The sequence below is a fragment of the Heptranchias perlo genome, chromosome 11, assembly GCF_035084215.1.
Source record: "Heptranchias perlo isolate sHepPer1 chromosome 11, sHepPer1.hap1, whole genome shotgun sequence".
In the NCBI taxonomy this organism is placed as follows: domain Eukaryota; kingdom Metazoa; phylum Chordata; class Chondrichthyes; order Hexanchiformes; family Hexanchidae; genus Heptranchias; species Heptranchias perlo.
Window position 1 is genome coordinate 41,985,383 of NC_090335.1, and position 25,904 is coordinate 42,011,286.

Below are 25,904 nucleotides of genomic sequence, written 5' to 3' on the forward strand. Positions count from 1 at the left end.
TGATACAAGATGATTTGATTTTATTTAGTTTGGCCCAGAAATTGCACTATGGGATACAAGTGATTAAATGCTTAAACCTTCCTCTGAATTTCCTTCCTCTGCTATTTTAGCAAAGGTGTAATGCATTTCAAACTGGTTAATGCCTCCACTACAATAGCAGTAAAAGAAATTTCAGGTGAACAGGTTAATTTTTTTACACTTGTATCTCATGGGGTAATTGAGATCAATGGAATGAAAATCGTGTGGGTTCTACAAAGGCTGGGTGTTCCACTCCACTAGATTAGCACCCAGTCCATGTAAGAAAATAGTAAATATGGTGTGTACTAACAAATATTAGTGCATTGAGGTAGGGGATACAACACTTGAAAAATTATTATTACATTTCACAACAAGGAGGAAGGGAAAGCAAATCAGAGGACAAGTAACCCAAGCTGTTTCTGCACTTCCCAATTCCTTGTTACACGGTGCATTGGCAGAAATTGGGCAGTATGTGTGCAGAGATACCAATTTTCTGTATTTAGTACGGAGACTATGGAGCTGAAATCTGTCTTGGCGGTGGCGCAAAATGGTCGATAGTGGATTCGCTGCCCGGGCGGTGGCGCAAAACGGGCGGCGGATTCGCTGCCCGGGCGGTGGCGCAAAACGGGCGGCGGATTCGCTGCCCGGGCGGTGTGTAAAACGGGCGGCGGATTCGCTGCCCGGGCGGTGGCGCAAAACGGGCGGCGGATTCGCTGCCCGGGCGGTGGCGCAAAACAGGCGGCGGATTCGCTGCCCGGGCGGTGTGTAAAACGGGCGGCGGATTCGCTGTCGACCATTTTGCGCTAACCGCCCGAGACGAATTTCACCCCCTCTGAGTTTTCAATGAACTCAGTCTCTGAGTTTCTCCAAGTTTGTATTGTGAAGCAAAGGTGCGAATTTGGGATGTTGCATTGCTGTTCTTAACCACTGTCAATATAGAGGTGAATAAGTAACAGTGCAAAACGTTCAGAAAAATTATCTATTTCTAAAGTTTTCTGCTTTGCATTGTGGAAAAGGCATTCTGCAAATATACAGGCTAGAGTTTGCCAACCAGAAGGGGACAGAAATATGGAGGAAGAAGGCAGGCAAGAGAGAAAAGGAGGAAGATAAAGACAGAAGGGAAGGAGGAGGATGAGAGAGACAAAGCGGGATGGTCAGGGAGAAAAAGAGAGACAGAGATGGAGAAGGGGAAAGGAAAAGGAGAAAGACAAAAGGGAAGAACAAGAGAGAAGCAGGTGAAGGAAGATTGAGATAAGCGTCAGCTTGGCTCAATCATGTCACTCCTCTGAGTCAGAAGGTTACAGTTCAAGTACTACTCCAGGAGTTGAGCGCATAATCTGGAGCAGTACAGAGCGAGTGTTACCTTGTCAGAGGTACCAGTTTTCAGATGAGATGTTATGCCGAGAACCCATCCAACGCCAACTTAAGAATTCCTGGGTCCCTGGGCACCAAGAACATTTGGGACATCTATGCACCCCCTGCACAGCTCCCCACCCCACCCCAATCCATTAAATACCTCCCCCAACAGAGAAGGCTGGGCAGCTGCTCCCTGGGGCTGGTGCTGATGTTGACAGGCGACTTCTTGTTCCAATGGAATGAAGGGACAGGCGGGGTGCCTATTGAACGCAGCTCGCCATCTCTGGCGGAGGCCCCATATTTAGCTGAGGCCCCTGTGCACGGGCCACATGTGCCCCAAAGAAAAGTTGACGTGTTACCTCTTAACTGATCGTGCCATTTAGTAAAGATTGACGGTTTCCTTTTGTGCTTGGGCATATAGATTGCTGCTTCCTTCCCCTTAGTAATATAGTTAAATTTCATGCCTTTGTTTTGTTGGCAAAGATCTGAAAGAATTAATGTCAGGCTTCCCTTGACCCTTCATGAAAGAGTGACCACCATTTAAAAATGTAGGCCCAGTTTCTCATCACAGTCTTTTTTGCAATGATACTGCTGAACATACCCGATATACAGGACAATATCAGATATTTGGAAAATTGATATCCCAAATTAAATTAAATTTAGTGAATTAATTCAACGTGGAAAAATAGGGTTAATTCATTCTAATCGGAGAGACTTAATATCTCCACACCATATTCCTATTTTTAGGACACTAATACATGATCCTCAGACCTCATCCATATAAAAATAATTTTGATACTTTTAATGTTGATATCTTTGTGTAAGTGGGCAGCAGTGAGGAAGGGTTAAAAACTGACTGGTAAAAACAAATGAAAATGAAGAATATTAGCTCAAATATTGGGACAAAAAATTACTTGGACTATTTTGGGATCTCAGGCTGATTGTACAAGGCCCACACTGAAATTGGGGTCCTAAAACCAACATTTGCCCTCTTTCCCAAAATGCTACAAATGGCAAGTGAGAAGGACATGGTCACTCACAAATATGATTAGGAATGACTGATGTATTACTGCCCCGCTGGGTGAGATTTAAGCTCTCTATTTCAGCAGCTTTAATGATGCTATAACCTCTGAATACAAGTATTAGGGAGTACAGGATCCTAATATTTATTTTTAAAGAAATCTATTGTTGTCAGAAACACTTTTTACCAGCCTTCTAACTTGTAATTATTTATTTTACAATTATATAACTTCCCATTGCATACCTTTTTAAATGTGCTGTTTTTGGAGGTGAAAAAATGTCTCATTCTGTAGGAAGCCTACAATGTAACACACTGTCCTAAAACAATGAAATGAAATCAAATATGAAGAAAATATTCATATAAAATGGCAGAACAAAGTTGGATATCATGGTACCTTTCTGAATGAAATCTCTAACTGTTTTAATATTGCTCTATAGTGTCCCAAACAACATGCTTAAAATCTCAAGAATATTCAGCATGAGTATTCGTAAAAATTAATTAGCACTCAACTAATGTCAGCTGTAATCAGAGACCAACACAAATGGCCTTCAAGAGTTTTTAAAATGTAAAATCAGCAATTTTGAAGTTATTTCTTGTGTATATAAGCTGCTATTAAAATGTTCATTCCTTTTACAGACAGTTGAGGATAGTCACTGGTGAGTGGTTTTTTGAAGAGCGATCAAAACGATTTCAACCTACAGCAGTGATGGGAAGTGAAATCATCAAGCAGTCCATCATCAGGAGACCTATAGGTGGGACACATTGGACATTTCCTTTGGCTTTTACTGTTGCTACTAAATGTTAAAGGAACAATATCCCCTTCTGTAGGTCTACATACAACTTCAAAATATTTTAACAAATCTGTATTTAGGCTGGACGGGTGGTATAGTGGTTACCGTCCAATGGTTATCAGTTTGAAACTCAGCTCAGTAAAATTCTTTCATGCTGTGGTTATTGATAAACTTATCAGTGGTGTACCACAAACAGGGAGCTGCAGTGACACTGTTCACTTGTATTACTGTGAAATGGGGATAGGAGATGTCCCCACGTGCACACTCAAACACATTTCTTCAAGTGTGGTCTAACCAAGGCTCTGTACAAGTTTAACATAACTTCTCTGCTTTTCAATTCTATCTCTATAACTAAACCCCAGAGCTTGGTTTACCTTTTTTATGGCCTTATTAAACGGCGTTGCTACTTTTAATGACTTGAGTATCTGCACCCCGAGATCCCTTTGCTCCTGTACCCCATTTAGACTCTTATTATCTAAGCAGTATATGGCCCCCTTATTCTTCCTACCAAATCATTAATGTAAATTGTGATCCATAGTGGTCCCAGCATCTATCCCCCTGGAACACCACTTCCCAGCATTTGCCAGTCTAAGTAGCTACCCTTAACCCCTACTCTCCGTTTTCTGTTTTGTAGCCAGCTTGCTATCCATTCCTCTACCCGTCCCCTGACTCCACATTTTCTGACCATTGTCATGAGTCCACAATGCGGTACCTTATCAAAGGCCTTTTGAAAATCCACATATATTACATCTACTATATCACCCTTGTCTACTCCTTTCTGTTACTTCTTCAAAGAATTCAATACGGTTGGTCAAGCAAGACTTACCCTTTTGAAATCCGTGCTGACTATTCTTTATTATATTTTCATTTTCTAGATGTTTTTCAATTACATCTTCGAGTAAAGATTCCATTATCTTTCCTACCACCGATGTTAAGCTAACTGATCGATAGTTCCCTGGGCTTGTTCGATCTCCTTTTTTAAATATAGGAATCACATTATCTGGCACTATTCCCTTTTCTAATTAATTTTTTATATATGTAACATATCTGCTATCTCTTCCCTAACTTGTAATATGCGCGGATGCAATCCATCTGGACCGGGGGTTTTATCCTCTCTAAGTTTGATTAGTTTATCAATTATCTCCCCCCTTTCCATCTTAAATGTCTTTGTTTTTTTGATCTCTTCTTCTAATGTTATGCCCACATGTTAGTCTCCCTGGTAAATACTGAGGCAAAGGGCTCAATTTTCACACCCCCGAGCGGGTGCGTTCGTGGCGGGGGGGGGCTGCGAAAATCGGGGATTCCCGGGACGGGTCCAGAGCCCGGCTCTAACCCGCCCACTTCCGGGTTCCCCAGTGACGCACTGACATGCGCGCGCAGCCCCCGCATGTGGGACTCCGGCCAGCAATTAAAGCCGGCGGGATACCACTTGAAGTAATTAACTAGGTACTTCAGGTCGTTTACAGACCTGATTGACCTGATATTTTAGGAGGGGTGGGATTTTCAAGTCAACTGGGACTGTTTCCCGTACTGGGGGACACACTCCCAGTTCAAATGGATGTGTTGCAGCCATCAGCCTGTGGCAGCTGCAAAGGTCCATTTGACAGGTGGGGGGGTGGGGGTGGGGAGACCCTCACTCATTGCAGGAGGCCACTCTGTCACTTTGGACAAAGTTTGGCCTCCACCACCCTCCTCCTAACAATAAAATTCACCAACTTGCACACTTACCCCGGTGTCCAGACACATTTACCTACCTTGCGGACACCCTCAGATGTACATCTTCTGGATGGGGGCCGCCGTAGCTGCAGTCATGACCTCCTCGGAGGACGAACAGCATCACCAGCCACGCCGTCCACCTCTGACACGTGGAGCTCCACAACACAGTGCTGTGACACATCCACCTGCACGGCAGGAGGGAGGGCAACCACAGAGAGAGATGCATCGCAGAAGGCACTACCCTCGCCACAGGGTCCACAGACCGAGGCTCAGCTTCCTGGTCCTCTCTGAGCAGCAGTGCACACGGAGGCTCAGAGCCACACGACATGTCGTCGTGGACATCTGCAGCCTCCTTCATGCTGAGCTGCTCCCGGCTGGCCTGAGCACCATCTTCTTACCTGTCGCTGTCCAAGGCACCACTGCCCTCAACAACTTCTCCTCTGCATCCTTCCAGGGTGCCACCGGGAACATCGCCGATGTCTCTCAGTCATCTGCACAAAAGAGCCCTGCAAATACACCTACACTCACTCTGCAGTGACGCAATGGGTGGCATCAGTTGTGGGTCTTCATGGTGATCCTCAGGAAAGGGCATTATTGCACAAACCAGACAAGATTCGCAAAGACGTGACAGTAGTGGTGATAATATAATATGTAATGTGAGTTGATCAGAAATTAAATATAAGTTTAAAAACCATGACAAACCCTCAAACACCCTTGTGCATCCCCTTCATGCTCACGACACATTTGCCTTACGCTACCTACTGCACATATGTGATGCATGCCCTGTGGCTGCAGCACAGGTAGTGGCAGGTTGGGTGAGGCTGACCGTGAAAGAGATGCATGAGAGGGTGAGTATGAGAGAGAGCCATGAGATTGTATGAGGATTGGGTTGAGTGGTCGTGGTGGGATGAGTACTGGCGAGGTGAGTAAGTGCAGGTAAGATGAGGATGAGCTTTGAGTGGGTATGAGCAGTGATGTGACAGAGTAGTGTTGGCAGTGCAGAAGGAGATGTGGGGTGGGGGCGGTGATGTGGCAGACTGAGTGTAGGGGAATGAGTAAGTGTACTCACTTTGGCTGACCTACTTAAGTCATTGAAGCGCCTCCTGCGCTGTATGCAGGTGGGCGATATGTTGGTGGTGCAGGTGACCTCCTCTGCCACCTTGAGCCAGGCCTTCTTGGTGGCAGAGGCAGGCCACTTCCTCCTGCCTGCCAGGGGGAAGATCTCTGTCCACCCCCTCCTCCTCACCCCATCCAATAAGACCTGGAGTGAGGCATCATTAAACCTGGGAGCAGCCTTCCCCCTGGGCTGCTCCATGCTGTAATTTTGCCTATTTCCTGCAGCATCAGTCAGTGGAGGACTGCCCCTTTAAATAGGGCTCCTCCAGCTGACAGCCTGTGCTGCGCATGTGCAGACCGCCCTCTGCGCAGCTTTCCAGCGTGAAACCCGGAAGCAAAGGTAAGGACCTTCAATCAAGCTGCAATCGCGTGCGGAACACCCCGATTTCACTGGGTGCGTTACCCACGCGCCCAGTCGACCCCCTGCTGCCAACCCGCCTCCCTCCTAATATCGGGCCCAAAGTAACTCTTCAATATTTCTGCTATTTCACAATCATTACCTGTGAGTTTATCTTGTGCATCCCTTAGTGGCCTTATCCCTATCCTGATTTGTTATTTGTGTCTTTAGAATACTTTACTATTTCTTTTTTATATTCATTGATAATTTAATTTTGTAGTTCCTCTTTGCTTTCCTAATTTTTTTTAAATTTATTTCCTAACCTCTTCATATTCACTTTTCTTATCCTCTCCTTTATTGTTTAGGTACTTAGAGTGTGCCCTTTTCTATAGTTTCAATTTTACCCTTATCTAGCCAATAATGGTGTTTCATTATTGGCTAGTTTGTTCTTGTATTTTGGAGGATTATATTTCTCTAGAACTCTATTGATCACTGCTTTAAATATTTTCCACTGCTGTTCAACCTCTTTTGTATGACAATATTTTCCCCCAGTTTACCTTCCCTTGTTCCATTCTCATCCCCTCAAAATTAGCTTTTCTCCAATCTATCACTTTGGTCTTTGACTTACTTATGTCTTCCTCAATCATTATTTTAAAGCTTATTATGTTATGATCACTGTGGCCTAGATGTTCCCCCATGCTTCTCTTCTCTGCTCTGGTTCATTTCCCATTACTGGATCCAGTTTCTCACATACTGGGTACGAAAGGAGTCCTTTACACACTGGAAAAACTCCATTTCCCTTTCCCCTTTCCCCACCTCTTGTCAGTTTATTTGGGGGTAGTTGAAATTGCCCATGATTATTATTCGATTTTTACTCATTTCATAGATTTGCCTACATATTTCTTCCTCTACTTTCCTTCCACTATTAGGTGGTCTGAAGATTATACCTAATAATGTGATCGATCCGACCTTATCCTTTGTCTCAATGCATGTGGATTCTGTTTCTATCTTAATATTACTTATGTCCCTTTTCTCTATTGCATTATGTTGTCTCTAATTACTACAGCTACCCCACCATCTTCTTCCTTCCTTAACCTTTCTAAATATATTATATCCTGCAATATTTAACTGCTAGTCCCATTCTTTATGTAGCCATGTTTCAGTTATGTCCACTACATCTGGCACCTCGCTACAAATTATTGCCTCCAGTTCCCCCGTTTTGTTTCGGATGTTGTGCACATTGCTTTACAGGCAATTTAGTTTGTTTTTAATAATTGTTCCCTTCACTTTATTTTTAACAGTCATTTTGTACTTATATTCTATAACTCTATTTGTTCCCTGACCATTTATGTTAACCTTATTCCTTACCATGGTCTGACCTTTACTCTTATCTCCTATTTCTTTTATCTTCAGACTTACATTATTTTCACCAGATCCCTCCCCCCGTCTTCTGCTCACCAACAAACAGCTTCTTCTAGTCAGCAGAGTGACACAGTCTAGACTGTATTTGGGACGTCTTGAGGTTGCAAAAGGTGCTATGTAAATGCAAGTCTTTCAAGTCTTTTTTTTCAAAGGGGTCCCATTGATAGACCCCTTTGGATGACACAATCATATGTCATCCATATTTGGGTAGCAAAAGTAAACTCCTGATTGTGAGGAATGCAGATCCACTTATGGAAGAGACCAGTAATGCTAACCCAACAGAATAACTGGGAATGACCTTAAATTTGTAACATTTACCAATCTGAACAATCTCACTTGTATATATGGGTCGGAATTTTTGATATGCACAATCATGGTACACACCAAATTATAGGCATTTTGTTTTCTCCTGTGTTATACTGGGGTCAATACAACTTTTTCACCAACAGACCAGCACTTTGAGTGGGTCTCGGTGGAACTGATGGAGTTAGAAGTGCTTTAGTAGCTGCCTACTGGAATTGTTGCATTATACATTTCACTATAAAAGGAGGGATAAAATCATAGGCAGGACATATATAATTTCCTGATATGCACTCCAGGCATTTGCTGGGAGTGCTGAAGTGGAAAATCTCCCCTTACAAATTAAGAAATGCCTTATTTTTGTTCGTGTGCAGCAAAAGTACAATGAAAATCCAGATTTAAAACATTTGAATATTTTGATGACCTAAGTATATGATTTATTTCAGAGCAAAGTTTGTTGAAACAAAGTTAAATAAGTGTTATTTTTATTTTTTTAGTCCAACAGAAATTTAATTTGCTTCTTTCCCTCCAATCAGGAGGCAAGACTGCCCAGGCAAAGGGAAAAACAAGTCAGCAAAATACAGAGGAAGCTCCAAGGACCCCCACGTTAACTAGAAATGAGAAGAAAATAGTTCCAGATGCACTCAGACGGCTCAAGTAAGTAAGAGAAGAACCTTAAGGATCGGTTGTATTTTCTGCATTAAATCTCTTACTGTGATGCTGACCCAGTGAAATTGTTGTATTAATTGACTTAATTCAAACAGCTGGATTTGTCAATAGTAAGAGCTGTGTAACTGAAGAGTACTTTGGCCAAACTGATTAAGTTATTGAGGAGAAACATCTTTTCCCAATTTTCTCCCCTTTTCCTATTTTGTCCTAGAGGGACTGACTTACATTGAATATGGTTCCATGGGTGCCTCTGATAATTCATCCAAATGGCCACTCTTCGTATGTTAGATATTGACTTTCAGCAGGCTATTCAGCTATGGGGCTTATCCTGTTCCAACCCAAAGACAGCACACTTGCACCTCCCAGCGGAGGTCACTGGACAGCAATCAGAAGCAGGAACCCGGGCAGATTTTTTATCCAAACCTTAGCAAACAGAGGTCAATTGTAAAGTTTCCCTTGCTACCTTGACTAAAATTACCTAACAAAGGATTGAGCATGGGAGCATCCTGATCCATGTACTTAGTACTACATCATGCAATGCACTTTGCACTCATCCACTGGGGAAGCTTGCAGAAAAATCGTATCAGTGAATTCCTTTTAAAAGTAGCATTTTTCAACAAAGCTCTATTTCTTTATTATAATTTTATTGTAATTCATCTTTCTACCGTTGCAAATTGATCATGAAACTATTATATGTCTATGGGTTATTAAGGGTGCATTACGAGAGAAAAATGTCAGCTGAAATCACCAAGGTACACTTACATAACCAAAACTTTGCCACAAGCAAAACCAAAACAAAAATAACTTGCATTTATGCTGGACCTTGATCATAATAAATGTCCCAAATTGCTTCACTGGAGAAATAGGTACTGAGCAGTATCAGAGAAAAATTAGGGACCATAAGTATGGGTAATGGGGAGAGCTGTGGAGAAAGCTTTTGATAGCGGGAGAGAGAAGCTGGAGGAGCTTGGGGTGGGAGAGTTCCAGCGTAGAACTGTGACAGTTCAATGCCCTGCCATCAATGGTGGAGTGAGGGTGCACAGGAGATCACAGTCGAAAGAGCAGAGAATGTGAACTGGAACAAAGGACTGGAGGAGGTTTCGTAACTAGGGTAGGTGAGGCATTGAAGGAATTTGTAAACAGTGATGAGAATTTTGAACTTAATGCGTGGGGAGCCGTTGAGCCATGGAAGAGCAAGACCAGAGGTGATTGTGAGCAGGACTTGTTTCACCAAGTTAGTGTTCATATAGGATGGAGCTTGAGATGCTGGTGAGTGTTTGGTTTGGGGCATTTTTAACCCACATCGATCTTATTCCGAAGTGCCCTTCTCTCTTTGTTTTCTTTGGGCTCATTAAGCTAAGGGATGTTAGTGCTGGAAATGGCTGCAAAACATTGTTACACTTTTTCACTCAGTATCAGCACCATGATCAGGTATAGAATGGATTAGGTGAAGTGTAAAGCTCTCTATACAATGAGCCAACAATATGCCTTAATTTCAACCTCACAATTGTCAATTTAGTGCCAATTAGGAGCATTTTTGTATTGTGGGCCCACTCCCACTAAGAAATATATTGAGATTGGCCAAACTCATTCCATATTGGGCCCTTACAGTCAATAGAGAGAGAGGAGGCATTCATCCCTTCAGTCTGCACTGGATTGAAACCCAGGTCCCAGAATTGAAAGCACTACCCAGTTGCCTGCTCTTATCCTACTTATTCTTATGTGAAAAGGACATTAAATATGTATTGGTATTTACTACTTAATGCAAAGTGGACTATATGATATCCAAATATGTCATGATAGATAATGGACATAAATCATCATACAAGTGTTAGGACATAATAAAATAGTTTTGGTAACCAGGTTATATGGATATTCTCTTCACTTGCTTTCCCCTTTTGAGACTGAAAATGAAAAAGGCTTGCCAACCATGTTTTCATGAAGACAAATGTCCTTTAACTAGAACTGCTTAAGTTACTCACGCTGATTTTGCATTAAGCTTATTTTGACAGTAGTCCCTGCTTGTTTGGGTTTTGTCATTGGTGAACAGTTTGGATTGATCTGTGTTTCTCCAGTCTGGGTCAGCTCAGACATCAGATGTGACCTCTGCCTGTGTCCGTTAAATGAAGCACTGTGTGGTGACAGATCCCCTGGTGATGTGCTGTGAGAGAGTTATTTTAATAAAAAATCTGATCTAAATATGGGGTTGGATGAAAGGAAAAGAATCTGAATTCATATTGAATCCACCTTGATTAGTCCAAGTACAAAACAAGGAAACACCATTAAAAACACACCAAAAGAATAAACAGAAATCTGTGACCTGCCCCACTACCCCCTACCTTCCCCACCACCGCCACTACACCATTGTAATTATGCAAAAAATAACAATGCTCTTTTCTTCCACTCTGGCAGCTTCCTTCCTGACAGAAAACACAAGTCCAATTTGAAGGTACAGAATGATCAGGGACTAGACACAAAGTCCGAGAATGGAAGAAGCATTAGCTATGCAGGCTCAGACTTTGAAATGGAAAGTATACATTCCACAACCCGGTCTGGCAGGTAATGGATCACATATTTTAAAATACACACACATAGCTACTGAAACTGTAGGCAGGTATTTGTTTTATCTCAGTGCTTGCATTTGATAATGACATGGAGATTGTGTTCTACTGCCATTCTTTGGTTTGCTTCAGAAGTTGACCTTTCCAGATATTTCTAAAGATGATTATAATGAGCATTGAGGCAGCAGCCAATGAGATTGTGTTCAGTTTCACATTATGAAAAGTACTCTGATCTACCATGTAGCATTAAAGACTGACCCTCTATTACAGAATGCTCTCTGGTGGTAATACAAATACACAACAATGCTCATGTACAGGATGTTCATATCACAGATAAATATGCCCACTGGATTCTCCCATTAAACTGAGAGGGATGTATTTTGACTAATGAAAATATGCTTCACACTATTTGTTTAAGGTTTAAATTACATTCTAACATTTTTAATATTAAAAGTTAATTTGTGTTAGTTTGCTTACTTTACTCTGTTTTATTAATGAGAGAGTTTATGATGGAAAGCTTGCTTATTTTTGTATCAGAAGCCAACCGAGCGCATCACTAACTGATAATTTGATGAGATGCAAAAAGCATTAAGTTCATTCCATGATACGAAACAACTCGATCTTAATTTTTTCTAGTTCTTTCCATGGATTAATTCAAAATGTCATTAATTTTCCTGAGCATTCTTCCTCCCCGAAGGCGCTGCCCAATGATGTTTGACTGCTAACCATCTTTCCGTACCTCACTTTCATGTCTGAGCCTAGAAAGTGAGTGTTGGCACCTTACTAGACCGTCCATGTGTAATTTCCAGTAGGAATCATTGGATAACAGTCAGGAGCAGCAGACCCTGGCAGATTCTTCCATTCCCCAGCATAGGGACAGTAAAGCCGGACTGTTACGCCTCACTGCTATCCAAGTTGAAATCAGCTAACTCAGCACCACCTTCCCAATGTGTATGGCTCAATGGGTTGTGCATTTACCTACTGAGCCTTTAGAGGAGCTTTGTGAATATTTTGTTATTACAATCACAATAGAATCAAGCTCTCTGGCCTATATAAGATTTTGTGTGTTTCTGGGGACCTATTTGACATATAGGGTCTCTAGATTCTGAAAAACATAACTTTAAGACACACTTGTATCTGTATTTTTTAAAAAAAAGCTTAAACATGTCTGCCTGTACACCTGCTCAGATGTACAATATTATTTCCAAGGCCAGATAGTATTTGTTATCATTTTAAATTGTAGTAAATGGCAGTCTGTATAGTTATATTACTGTTCTGTTAGTAGACTGGGTGGCATTTCAAACTTGATCCCAGAGCAGTTAGTCTGGCTTTGAGATTACATGGATTTTAATTGTAATGTCCCTTTCATTAAAGTGGCAGAAAATTTTACTACATGATGCATATTTTAGGATAGATCTGTTGGATTGGACAAGCCAAACATTACTGGTATATGAGTGCCTCATTTGAAGGCAACACCATTACTTTTTCAGAGAGGGGACACCTGGAAGTGTCCTATTTTAAGATTGGCTAATGGGAACTGTAGAATTGGACAAATTCCACCCCATTGGAATACAGGTGCCTCCCCATAAAGGGGTGACTCCATTAAAATTTCAGAAAGGGATGGCCCACCCAAATTAGTATTCAACAAAACAAACTTTGTTTTAAAAATGATATACATCAGCCCAGCTCCCTTTTTAAGGGCATCAACTGACTCCAACTTGATACATTCTCTGGGGATCTGTTCCACATGCCGTACGAACATAACAGGGCCGGAAATGATCATTGCAATCCATCTGGCAGATCCCAGTGTATAAGAACTATTATATCCCACAATACTTCTCATACCATTCATCAAAATTTTCACAAGGTATTTATCCAACTCTCTCTTGAATTTTCTGATACAATCAGACCCCAGTCTGCCTTGCTTAATGGTCCATTCCATGCATTCATCAACCTTTACATCACCCTTTACATCTGTGGTGGGTAAAATTTTGGAGTCTATTATTAAGGAGACAGTAGCGGAACATTTGGATAAACATAATTTAATAGGACAAAGTCAGCATGGCTTTATGAAGAGGAAATCATGTCTGACAAATTTGCTTGAGTTCTTTGAGGACATAACATACAGGGTGGATAAAGGGGAACCAGTGGACGTAGTGTATTTAGACTTCCAGAAGGCATTCGACAAGGTGCCACATAAAAGATTATTGCTCAAGATAAAGAATCACTGGATTGGGGATAATATTCCGGCATGGGTGGAGGATTGGTTATCTAACAGGAAGCAGAGTGTTGGGATAAATTGTTCATTCTCGGACTGGCAACTAGTAGCCAGTGGTTTTTCCGCAGGGGTCGGTGCTGGGTCCCCAACTCTTCACAATCTATATTAACGATTTGGAGGAGGGGACCGAGTGTAACATATCAAAGTTTGCAGATGATACAAAGATGGGTGGGAAAGTAGAGAGTGAGGAGGACATAAAAAACCTATAAGGGGATATAGACAGGCTGGGTGAGTGGGTGGAGATTTGGAAAATGTGAGGTTATGCACTTTGGCAGGAAAAATCAGAGAGCAAGTTATTATCCTAATGGCGAGAAACTGGAAAGTACTGCAGTACAAAGGGATCTGGGGGTCCTAGAGCAAGAAAATCAAAACGTTAGTATGCAGGTGCAGCAGGTGATCAAGAAGGCCAACGGAATGTTGGCTTTTATTGCTAGGGGGATAGAATATAAAAACAGGGAGGTATTGCTGCAGTTATATAAGGTATTGGTGAGACCACACCTGGAATAGTGCATACAGTTTTGGTGTCCATACTTAAGAAAAGACATACTTGCTCTCGAGGCAGTACAAAGAAGGTTCACTCGGTTAATCCCGGAGATGAGGGGGCGGACATATGAGGAGAGGTTGAGTAGATTGGGACTCTACTCATTGGAGTTCAGAAGAATGAGAGGCGATCTTATTGAAACATATAAGATTGTGAAGGGGCTTGATCGGGTGGATGCGGTAAGGATGTTCCCAAGGATGGGTGAAACTAGAACTAGGGGGCATAATCTTAGAATAAGGGGCTGCTCTTTCAGAACTGAGATGAGGAGAAACTTCTTCACTCAGAGGGTGGTAGGTCTGTGGAATTTGCTGCCCCAGGAAGCTGTGGAAGCTACATCATTAAATAAATTTAAAACAGAAATAGACAGTTTCCTAGAAGTAAAGGGAATTAGGGGTTACGGGGACCGGGCAGGAAATTGGACATGAATTTAAATTTGAAGTTAGGATCAGATCAGCCATGATCTTATTGAATGGCGGAGCAGGCTCGAGGGGCCGATTGGCCTACTCCTGCTCCTATTTCTTATGTTGTTATGTAAATAGTTAAATCTAAACAGTCTCTTCAGCTTCCCTCTCCGGTTAAATGCAATGCGGAGTGTGGTACTGAGCAATACAGACCCCGGAGGTGCCATGGTTTGATCTTTGGTCAGTGCTGTGTTATCGGATCTCAGTCGGGCCAGTGGTGAGGCTGCTAAATTTGGCCTTGGTGTGCTGAATTAGGAAAAGTATTAGCCAGGTTTTCACGTCCTAGTCACTGTCCAGCGCTCACTCATGGACAGTACGTGTGTCTGGACATCAGGTGAGACCCACGCCGATAAAGTTGAACAGTTAATTATCATAGCACCACCCCCATTAAAATCAATGGCAAGAACAAGTTTGCTGAATTAATGCCGCTGTGATCCCCACCGCCATTTAGACCATTACAGAATTGCACTGGTGGGCTCAGTATATGTGGTGCAATCACAGGAATCGTAGTTTAATGTTTAAATTAAGAAATAATTGTGTTGCCCTCATTAGATGCTTTTTATTATTCAATGGTGTAATTCTGACTGTATCGGGACACTGGTGCATAGTGAAAAGCAACAGAAATTATATATATCCGGCTGGAGCAGGGTGCCGGTTCCTCGTCTTAAACTACCATCCGAATGTGACTTTTTTCGTAATTCGATCATTAATTCTATACGTTGTGAATGTGATAGTTAGTGGTCACAATGTGCCCATTTACACCTTATTGAAATCCAAGTAGTAAATCAGAAATAGCACTGTAGCACTGGGATTATAGACTGTTTGAGCAATTGAAGTCTAAGGGGGTGATTTTAAACCCCAAGAATGGACGGATGGGAGTTGAAAATAGTTTTTTGGGTTGCAACCGCAACCCGGCGTTATTTCTGGGTTTAACGTCGGCGTGTAAAAGTACAGGCTTCCCACTGGGAATGCAAAATCTGAACATTTTGCGGTTGCAACCCAAGAAAACAACTATTTTCAACTCTCACCCGTCCCCAACCCACCCAGTTCTTGGGGTTTAAAATCATCCCTAAAAGCCTCTGATTTCCGTGTTGTTTGTTCAACATAATGGGAAGGGAGGGGTCACTGTTCCATCTAATGAACTAACCAGACACAGATAAAAACAGTCCTTAATACCGTTCATCTACAATATCGCTTTTGCAGCGAATTCCAAGCTATAATTTTTAACATTAAAAGTTTATTTTCCCGAGAACAACTTTGATTTATCTTCTTGCCTCCAATTGTCAAAGATCTTCCTAAAGTGATAAGGATGGGAGTGTCTAAGTCACAGGTTTCTCCACATCTGCTGCTGGTTTTGCTCCATTCAGCCATGAGGCTTCCTTAGAATAGATCTGGTCTTATTGGTTCTTCCAGAAGCAGGTTCATATCAGTTATACTCAATTAAATTAACAATTAGCTATGCTCAAATCTTTTTGTGGCTATGTGACAGGGAATCAGTGCCGTACACCTGAGGTTGTGTATGGCTGCATAACAGAGGCGAGATGACAGTAGCTGCCCTTGACATCAAAACAACATTCAACCAGTGTGGTACCAAGGTGAATTAGTAATACTGTAGTCAATGGGGGTCAAAGGCAAGAACATAACTGTGCACAGGAAGATGGTCACAATAGTTAAAGGCAAATAATTTCAAACCCAGGACACCACTGCCAAAATTCCTCACAGCAGTGTCCATGGCCCAAAGACATTGCTTCATCAATGACCTTACTGGAATTCCCTACCTAACACCATTATGGGAGCAAGCTCCCCACAAGGATTGCAGCAATTCAAGTGGAAAGCCCACCACCTCAGGGCAACTAGGAATAATGTGGCTTTGCCAGCAACGCCCACATCCCAAGAACAATCAAAGAAATATAGGCACAATGGGCTCGATTTTGGGATCGTGTTTCCGGCGGGTTCCCAGCGGGGTGGCCCCGAAAATCCCGATATCCGGTCACGTGACCGGATCGCGACGAAATCCCGGCCACTTCCGGGTACCGCGCTGACGTGCGGGGCTGCGCGCGCAAGCCCCGCTGGTGGGAATCCCGCAGGCAATTAAAGCCAGCGGGGTTCCACTTGAGAGTACTTACCTTGCTCGTTGTGGTCAGTTAATGAGCTGAATCAGCTGTCAAAAGAGGAAGTGTGCGATTTTCGGTTCAAGGCAGTGAGTTTCCCACACTGGGGGAAACAGTCCCTCCTCAACCAGGCGTGTTGCAGCCAGCAGCCTGTGGCAGGTGCCAAGGTGCGCTCCACGGGGGAGAGCCCTCACCCACGCAGGAGGCCACCGCGTCACATAGGGCAACCCCTGCCCTCCACCACCCCCCGCCAAGCCAGAGGACAGACCGACACGAAACCGCAGCTCCAGTCCGAGGAACCACCCACCTACCCTGCACAACCCCTCAGACCAACACCTGCCAGATGGGTGGTGTGTGGACACCCTCGGAGGACGAAGAGCATGACCAGCCCCAGCAGCCTCGCAGTCCACGCCGTCCGCCGCAGAGACGTGGATCCCCCCAACACGGTGTTGTTGCACGCCCACCTGCACAGCAGGAGGGAGGGCTACCGCAGAGAGAGACGCATCGCAGAGGGCACTACCCTCGCCACAGGGTCCACAGACTGAGGCGCAGCTCCCCGGACCTCTCCGAGCAGCAGTGCACAGGGAGGCGCAGATTCGCTCGACATGTAGTCGTGGAGATCTGCAGCCTCTTTCATGCCGAGCTGCTCCTGGCTGGCCCCAGCACCAACTGCTTACCTGTCGCTGGCAAAGTCACCACTGCCCTCCACACCTTCTCCTCCGCATCCTTCCAGGGTGCAGCCGGCTACACCGCCGATGTCTCTCAGTCGTCTGCGCGGACGAGCCCTGCAAATACACCTGCACCTACTCTGCAGTAACACGATGGGTGGCATCAGTGGTGGGTCCTCCTAGTGTTACCCAGGAGCGGCCATTATTGGACACAACGGACAGGATTCGCGGAGACATGGCAGTGGTGGTGTCAATATAATGTGTGCTGTTTGTTGCTCTGAAATTCAATATGGGTAACACCCATGACAAACCCTCAGACACCCTTGTGCACCCCCTTCATGCTGACGACACGTTTGCCTTACGCTGCCTACTGCACATATGTGATGCATGCCCTGTGGCTGCAGCACAGGTGGTGGCAGGTTGAGTGAGGCTGGCCGTGAGGGAGATGCACGAGAGGGTGAGTATGGGATGGAGCAATGAGATTGTATGAGGATTGGGTTGCGTGTTAGTGGCAGGATGAGTACTGGTGAGGTGAGTAGGTGGAGGTAAGATGAGGATGGGGTTTGAGTGGGTATGAAGGGTGATGTGACAGAATAGTGTTGGCGGTGCCGAAGGAGATGTGGGGTGGGGGCAGTGTTGTGGCAGACGGAGTGTAGGGGAAAGACTTCATGTTCTCACTGCGGCTGACCTACTGCGGTCATTGCAGCGCCTCCTGCACTGTATGCAGGTGGGCCATATGTTGGTGGCGCAGGTGACCCCCTCTGCCACCTCGAGCCAGGCCTTCTTGGTGGCAGAGGCAGGCCGCTTCCTCCCGCCCGCCGGGGGGAAGATCTGTGTCCTCCCCCTCCTCCTCACCCCATCTGATGATACCTGGGGTGAGGCATCATTAAACTGGGAGCAGCCTTCCCCCTGGGCTGTTCCATGCTGCAATTTGTTCCATTGGTTGCAGCATCTGTCAGTGGAGGACTGCCGCTTTAACTAGAGAGCCTCCAGCTGACAGATCGTACTGCGCATGCGCAGCCCGACCGACGCGCAGGCCAGCGCCGTGGACCCCGGAGGAGCAGGTAATTGATTCCTATTAGTGGGTTGCCTGCTACGATCGCGTGGGCAACCCACTAATTTCGCCGTCCGCGTTTTCGACGCTCCCGGAGGACCACCCGCTGGGAACCCGCAGGCCTGCTAAATTCGAGCCCAATAAGTCAAAAGCAAAATACTGCAGATGCTGGAAATCTGAAATAAAAACAGAAAATGCTGGAAATACTCAGCAAGTCAGAACTGGAAGAAGTTGAAGATTTAATGATTTTTAAGCAAGTGCAGAGGCAGGCAAAGGTGGGGAGGAAGGGGAGGGGAGGAAAGAACAAAAGGGAAGGTCCTGGATAGGATGGAGGGCAGAAATGATTAAATGACAAAAGGGATTGCAAGGCAAGGAGGGTGATAATGGGACAAGTAAAGAAACAAAAGATGGGTCTAGACAGAGAAACTGGGAGAAGGGAATAGAGCCCTTTACAGGAAGCGGGGTGGGAGATAGTGTAATCAAGGTAGCTGTGGGAGTCAGTTGGCCTATAGTAGATATTGGTTGACAGCCTATCCCCAGAAATGGAGCTAGAGAAGTCGTTTTATTTATTTATGTGTAAATGGTGCAGCAACTTCAGGCGAGGAGCAAATGCGCGGTTAAATGCGAATATCCAAAAGTTGCTGTCCGAGTTGCATCGTTCTGCTGTTAGCTTTGCAAAAACGGCATTTCACTGTCTGCCTCACCTGAAATACATTGAATGTCATGACGTTGCTGTATTTGCGCAGTAGATACAAACTAAACCAGCTGCAGATAATTAAGGCTAGTAATTAGTAGCAGAAGTACCCTTGGCTTGCTATCTTATGTCAAGCCCAAAATAGGACAAGTTGGGAAAAATGGACTTTATTTTTCGTTATGATGTATGAATTTTCTTTCCATTGAACTGATTGAATAACCAATGAGCATTATAACATAGAATTATAAGCTTAAATTAAGCCCTATAAACTACTTCAGAATAAATTGGAAAGATTATGGAAATCCATCAGTCTCTGATACTGCTGAGTCCTATTGTATATCTTTAGTTTTTGCGAATTTTTCCCCATCCTCTCTTGAAATTGTCACCATGATAGAAACTATCTGTTCAGCTGCCTCTGCTGCACTCCTCTTCCCCTTGCTCATCAAGCCAAACCGCTCCCCAGGTCTCCTCCCACCCTAATTCTGAACACCCATCTCTCCCCTCTCCTCCCTCTGGGCAATTCATCCATGAGGCTCACCTCCAGCACCCACATTTCCATTAAACTGTTAACCATCCAACTTACCTTTCATGCTAGCTGACACTGGAAATGGCACTCTCTCTTCAGGCACTGTCCCTCTTCCTTTCAAAACAACTTTCATCACCCCCCTCCTCACAAAACCCACCCTCGACCCCTCTATCCTTGAAAACTACTGCTCCATCTCCAAACTCCTTTTCCTTCCAAAAATCCTTGAACGTGTTGTTGCCTTCCAGATCCTTGCCCATCTGTGTCACAATTCCCTGTTTAAATCCCTCCTAATCAGGTTTACAACTTTCCCACAGCACCGAAATAGCCCTAATCAAAATCATGGTGCATTATCCCTCCTCAACCTCTCTGCAGCCTTTGACATGATCACCCGCACCATTCTTCACCAATTCCTCTCCTCCATTGTCCAGCACAGTCGAACTGCCCTCACTTGGTTCCATTTTTACCTATCCAGTGATATACCATCCATCATAAGGGATTCTACAACCAAACTTAATGATCTTGATATCACTTGCATGGTGGTCCTAGACAGACTTATAGAATCAGAGAAAGGAGGCCATTTGGCCCATCAAGTTCGCTCCAGCTCTATACAAGATCAATCCAGCTAGTCCTACTCCCCCGCCCTATCCCCGTAACCCTGCAAATTTTTTCCTTTCAAGTACTTATCCAGTTCCCTTCTAAAGGCCATGATTGAATCTGCCTCCACCACCTCCTCGGGCAGTGCATTCCAGATCCTAACCACTCGCTGTGTTTAAAAAAAAAAGTTTTTCCTCATGTCACCTTTGGTTCTTTTGCCAATCACCTTAAATGTATATCCTCTGGTTCTTGACCCTTCTGCTAATGGGAACAGTTTCTCTCTCTCTACTCTGTCTAGACCCTTCATGATTTTGAATACCTCTATCAAATTGCCTCACAACCATCTTTGTTCCAAGGAGAACAACCCCAGCTTCTCCAGTCTACCAACGTAACTAAAGTCCCTCATCCCTGGAATCATTCTAGAAAATCTCTTCTCTAAGGCCTTCACACTGACTTAAAGAACTCAGTACCAACAAATCCACAAGGACAGGTGCTATATACCTGAGTGTGCTAAGTCAGACTAGGGATGAAATCTATAAAGTGCTGACAGTCATCATGAGGGAGCCACTGATTACAGAGCAGGTCCCACTGAATTCAAAACGTGCTAATGTAGTATCTAGATTCAAGAAAGATGATAAAACCAACCCATTAGTTTTACATTAGTAACTGGCAAAATTATGGCATTGATAATTGGCAAAATTATGGCATTGATAATTGGGAACATACTTGAGAGATATCTATACAAAAATAACATTGTAGTGGCAGCCAACACAGAATTAGAAGGGGCTGATCTTGCCTGACCAACCTTCTTGGCTTTTTTGTAAAATTGGCAACCCAAGGGGATGTTGGAAAGCTCAATGAAATGTTTTTTAAAAAGTACCTGGAGTCTGGAAGCCTTTGATAAAAGTTCCACAAGAAAGACTGCTGTACAAGCTGACGTCAAGAAAGAAAGAATTTGCTTTTAAATAACATCTCCTCACATCCTCAGGACATTTCAAACTGCTTCTCAATCAATTAATTACTTGTGAAGTGGAGTGACTATTAGTTAAGGGAATGATGTCGGGCTTGAGAATTATGCTAAGTGGAATGCCCCAGGGACTGCTACTGTTTCTTATCTATATAAATGACCTTAATTCAAAAACATGGGGCTCGATTTTAGGATCGTGTTTCCGGCGGGTTCCCAGCGGGGTGGCCCCGAAAATCCCGATATCCGGTCACGTGACCAGATCGCGACGAAATCCCGGCCACTTCCGGGTACCGCGCTGACGTGCGGGGCTGCGCGCGCAAGCCCCGCTGGTGGGAATCCCGCAGGCAATTAAAGCCAGCGGGGTTCCACTTGAGAGTACTTACCTTGCTCGTTGTGGTCAGTTAATGAGCTGAAGCAGCTGTCAAAAGAGGAAGTGTGGGATTTTCGGTTCAAGGCAGTGAGTTTCCCACACTGGGGGAAACAGTCTCCCTCCAACCAGGCGTGTTGCAGCCAGCAGCCTGTGGCAGGTGCCAAGGTGCGCTCCACGGGGGAGAGCCCTCACCCACGCAGGAGGCCACCGCGTCACATAGGGCAACCCCTGCCCTCCACCACCCCCCGCCAAGCCAGAGGACAGACCGACACGAAACCGCAGCCCCAGTCCGAGGAACCACACACCTACCCTGCACAACCCCTCAGACCAATACCTGCCAGTTGGGTGGTGTGTGGAGACCCTCGGAGGACGAAGAGCATGACCAGCACCAGCAGCCTCGCAGTCCACGCCGTCCGCCGCAGAGACGTGGATCCCCCCAACACGGTGTTGTTGCACGCCCACCTGCACAGCAGGAGGGAGGGCTACCGCAGAGAGAGATGCATCGCAGAGGGCACTACCCTCGCCACAGGGTCCACAGACCGAGGCGCAGCTCCCCGGACTTCTCCGAGCAGCAGTGCACAGGGAGGCGCAGATTCGCTCGACATGTAGTCGTGGAGATCTGCAGCCTCTTTCATGCCGAGCTGCTCCTGGCTGGCCCCAGCACCAACTGCTTACCTGTCGCTGTCAAAGTCACCACTGCCCTCCACACCTTCTCCTCCGCATCCTTCCAGGGTGCAGCCGGCTACACCGCCGATGTCTCTCAGTCGTCTGCGCGGACGAGCCCTGCAAATACACCTGCACCTACTCTGCAGTAACACGATGGGTGGCATCAGTGGTGGGTCCTCATAGTGATACCCAGGAGCGGGCATTATTGGACACAACGGACAGGATTCGCGGAGACATGGCAGTGGTGGTGTCAATATAATGTGTGCTGTTTGTTGCTCTGAAATTCAATATGGGTAACACCCATGACAAACCCTCAGACACCCTTGTGCACCCCCTTCATGCTGACGAGACGTTTGCCTTACGCTGCCTACTGCACATATGTGATGCATGCCCTGTGGCTGCAGCACAGGTGGTGGCAGGTTGAGTGAGGCTGGCCGTGAGGGAGATGCACAAGAGGGTGAGTATGGGATGGAGCAATGAGATTGTATGAGGAGTGGGTTGCGTGTTAGTGGCAGGGTGAGTACTGGCGAGGTGAGTAGGTGGAGGTAAGATGAGGATGGGGTGTGAGTGGGTATGAAGGGTGATGTGACAGAATAGTGTTGGCAGTGCCGAAGGAGATGTGGGGTGGGGGCAGTGTTGTGGCAGACGGAGTGTAGGGGAAAGACTTCGTGTTCTCACTGCGGCTGACCTACTGCGGTCATTGCAGCGCCTCCTGCACTGTATGCAGGTCGGCGATATGTTGGTGGCGCAGGTGACCCCCTCTGCCACCTCGAGCCAGGCCTTCTTGGTGGCAGAGGCAGGCCGCTTCCTCCCGCCCGCCGGGGGGAAGATCTGTGTCCTCCCCCTCCTCCTCACCCCATCTGATGATACCTGGGGTGAGGCATCATTAAACTGGGAGCAGCCTTCCCCCTGGGCTGCTCCATGCTGCAATTTGTCCCATTGGTTGCAGCATCTGTCAGTGGAGGACTGCCCCTTTAACTAGAGAGCCTCCAGCTGACAGATCGTACTGCGCATGCGCAGCCCGACCGACGCGCAGGCCAGCGCCGTGGACCCCGGAGGAGCAGGTAATTGATTCCTATTAGTGGGTTGCCTGCTACGATCGCGTGGGCAACCCACTAATTTCGCCGAGCGTGTTGACCACGCTCTCGGAGGACCACCCGCTGGGAACCCGCAGGCCTGCTAAATTCGGGCCCATGATGTTGATAGGTCAAATTTTCAGATTATACTAAACTAGGGGAGGGGTGGTAGAATTTGGGAAGCAGCCATAGAGTTACAGAAGAACCTAGACAATATTTGCAAGTGGGTAGAACCACGGTAGAGAAAATTTGATACAGGTAGGTGCAAGGTCTTACACATTGGAAGAAAAAAATGTGGGCAAATTTAGTTAACAAATGCTGTCGAGCTTATTAGGGGAGAGTTTGTAAAAGATCTGGAAATGAAAATAGACTCAACACTAACCATGTTCAGTCATTGCAAAAGCAGCAATTAAAAAACAAACAAAATGTTGAGCTATATGCTGAATCAGTAGAGCGTGGAGCATGCTCAATGTACTGCAGTGCAGTACAAAGACTTCCTAACGGGAGAGTGGGTCCAGAGAGAGATTATAACATCCTAGCACTGATTCTCTGACTTGCTGGGAGTGCAGGATTAATGAATAAACCTTACAGCCTGAGGCTGTGATGCTGAAGCTGTCTAATGCCCTGGTCAGGTCGTACCTTGAGTACTGCATTCAGTTTGTAATCAAAGTACAAGGAATACATTCAGGCCCTGGAAGTGGCCCAGAAAAGAGCAACAAAGTTGAATCCTGGTTTCCATTATTTTGCCAGTTACTAATGTAAAATGAATGGGTTGTAGTGTCAGAGGACTGAGTTATGGGAAAAAGTTTGAAAAACTTGCATTGTTCAGCCTGAAAAACCAGCTTGAGGGACCTTATAGAAATATTTAAGATGTTAAGTGGAAAAGAAAATGTTAACCCTGAATACTATTTCAAGTTAAACCACAGGGCAAATGGACAAACTGGTAAAGGTCACATTCTGTTCAGGAAGCACTTCTTTACACAGAGTGATTAATACCTGGAATGGTTTTCTGGACAGCGTAGTAGAGGCAAAAACTCTGAACTTATTCAAGAATGAGTTGGATGCTGTGATAAAGGGATCTCTGGTTTCTATGGAAGAATGAACTAGACAGACTGAATGGTCTCCATCAACTGTACTTAAATATTAGATAACTATAACGAACAGCCATGATAATTTTGAATGGCGGAGCAGGCCTGAATGGCCTTCTCTTGCTCCTATTTTCTGTGTTTCTATGTTAACTAATATGAAATGTTCAGGGTTAACATTTTCTTTTCCACTTAACATCTTAAACATTTACACAGCAGCTTCCGGTTGAGCTGCAGTTTTGGTTCTAACCAGGGAGTATCCAGGCTACAGTGAGATCACTGTGCATGTGAGCGCACACCTATGTACAGAGCTCCTCGACCAGCAGGTACATTTTAAATGTTTAGACAGTGCAGGCGGCAATTTATTTTTAAAAATATTGCCGCTAGCGTGGAGCCTCGCCCGCCAAAAGTACACATCAGAAAATCACAGATGTACTCCCCATGTAGCTAAGGGACAGAAAACATGCACTCCCAGCAGGTGAGGCTCTGTGCATGAGTGCACATTTGTAAAGTCCATTCACAATAGTAAAACACTGAAAAGTTTGGATTTAGACATGTAGTTTTGTCGAGCTCCCACAGGGGAAATTCATGTACAGTGGAGACCAGTTCAATGCAAGCAGTTCCTGATAATCTCAGGTCCTCATTACCGTTTGTTAAACACAGCAGAACGTCAACCCCAGTGCCACAGATCTCACCAGCATCCAGCAAACACAGCGATGCATCAGATTATGGGAAGAAGGTAAGTTAGACGACTTTGTTCAAAATCTGACATTATCTTAATTTAATTTTTGATTATATTCTTATGTTGAACATCAGAATAATTGTACATTAGAATTTTCATGCAGCTCTATATCACATCAGTGGATGTTGTATTTTGTCCTTGCACAAGTGTACACTCAGCAGATGTAAAATCCAGTGCTGTGATTTGAATGTAAAAGGCTTATTAGTTAAATTATATGTTCGGCAGATGAGCAGTGAACGTAATGTTTACTCAACCTAGTTCTTGCTGGACCAATCAGGAAGCTTATAGGAGCCCTGCATTTGAACAAAATACTCCACCCAGACTTTCCTTTCTCTTTGGGAAATAACTTCTTTTTGCTTGGCGTTGTTAACATGGAATAGTGTGCCACCTAGTGAAGTAACTGCTGACTGACTTGGATAATTCAAAAGGAAGTTAATTTAAATGCTGATTCCAGTGGGAATAGAGGACATGGGCATCGGTAGAAAAAGTTAAAAGATGTTCGGATCAGGTCCTGAAATAGGATCTGAATGACAGAGCGAGCTAAATGGCTTTTCCTCGCTCTGACATTCTTTTGATTGTAATATTTTCTCATTCTCAGTCCCTGTGAATTCCAAAGGATTAAAAATGAAAATATTTATTCCACAAAGTGGGAATAATGTTTTCAATGACACTGATCAAATTGACCATTTTTCTACCTTCCCCTGTTCCCTTGAAACTGCGACTCCCTGCCGGGGAATGGTACCATGACCGACTGGCACCCTCTG

General features: G+C 44.8%; 1 protein-coding gene across 4 annotated transcripts in view; it reads left to right on the forward strand.

Annotated features, from left to right (window-relative positions):
* Positions 1 to 25,904, forward strand: part of sytl5 (synaptotagmin-like 5) — a 201,683-nt gene that overhangs the window by 141,435 nt on the left and 34,344 nt on the right. For 2 of the 4 annotated variants that reach the window (XM_067992854.1, XM_067992856.1), the window contains 4 exons: positions 3,032 to 3,147; positions 8,614 to 8,734; positions 11,159 to 11,305; positions 25,062 to 25,137. In XM_067992854.1, coding sequence (XP_067848955.1) covers positions 3,032 to 3,147; positions 8,614 to 8,734; positions 11,159 to 11,305; positions 25,062 to 25,137 — 460 coding nt within the window. The remainder of the gene's footprint in view (positions 1 to 3,031; positions 3,148 to 8,613; positions 8,735 to 11,158; positions 11,306 to 25,061; positions 25,138 to 25,904) is intronic. The other 2 variants (XM_067992857.1, XM_067992858.1) reach the window with 2 other exon arrangements.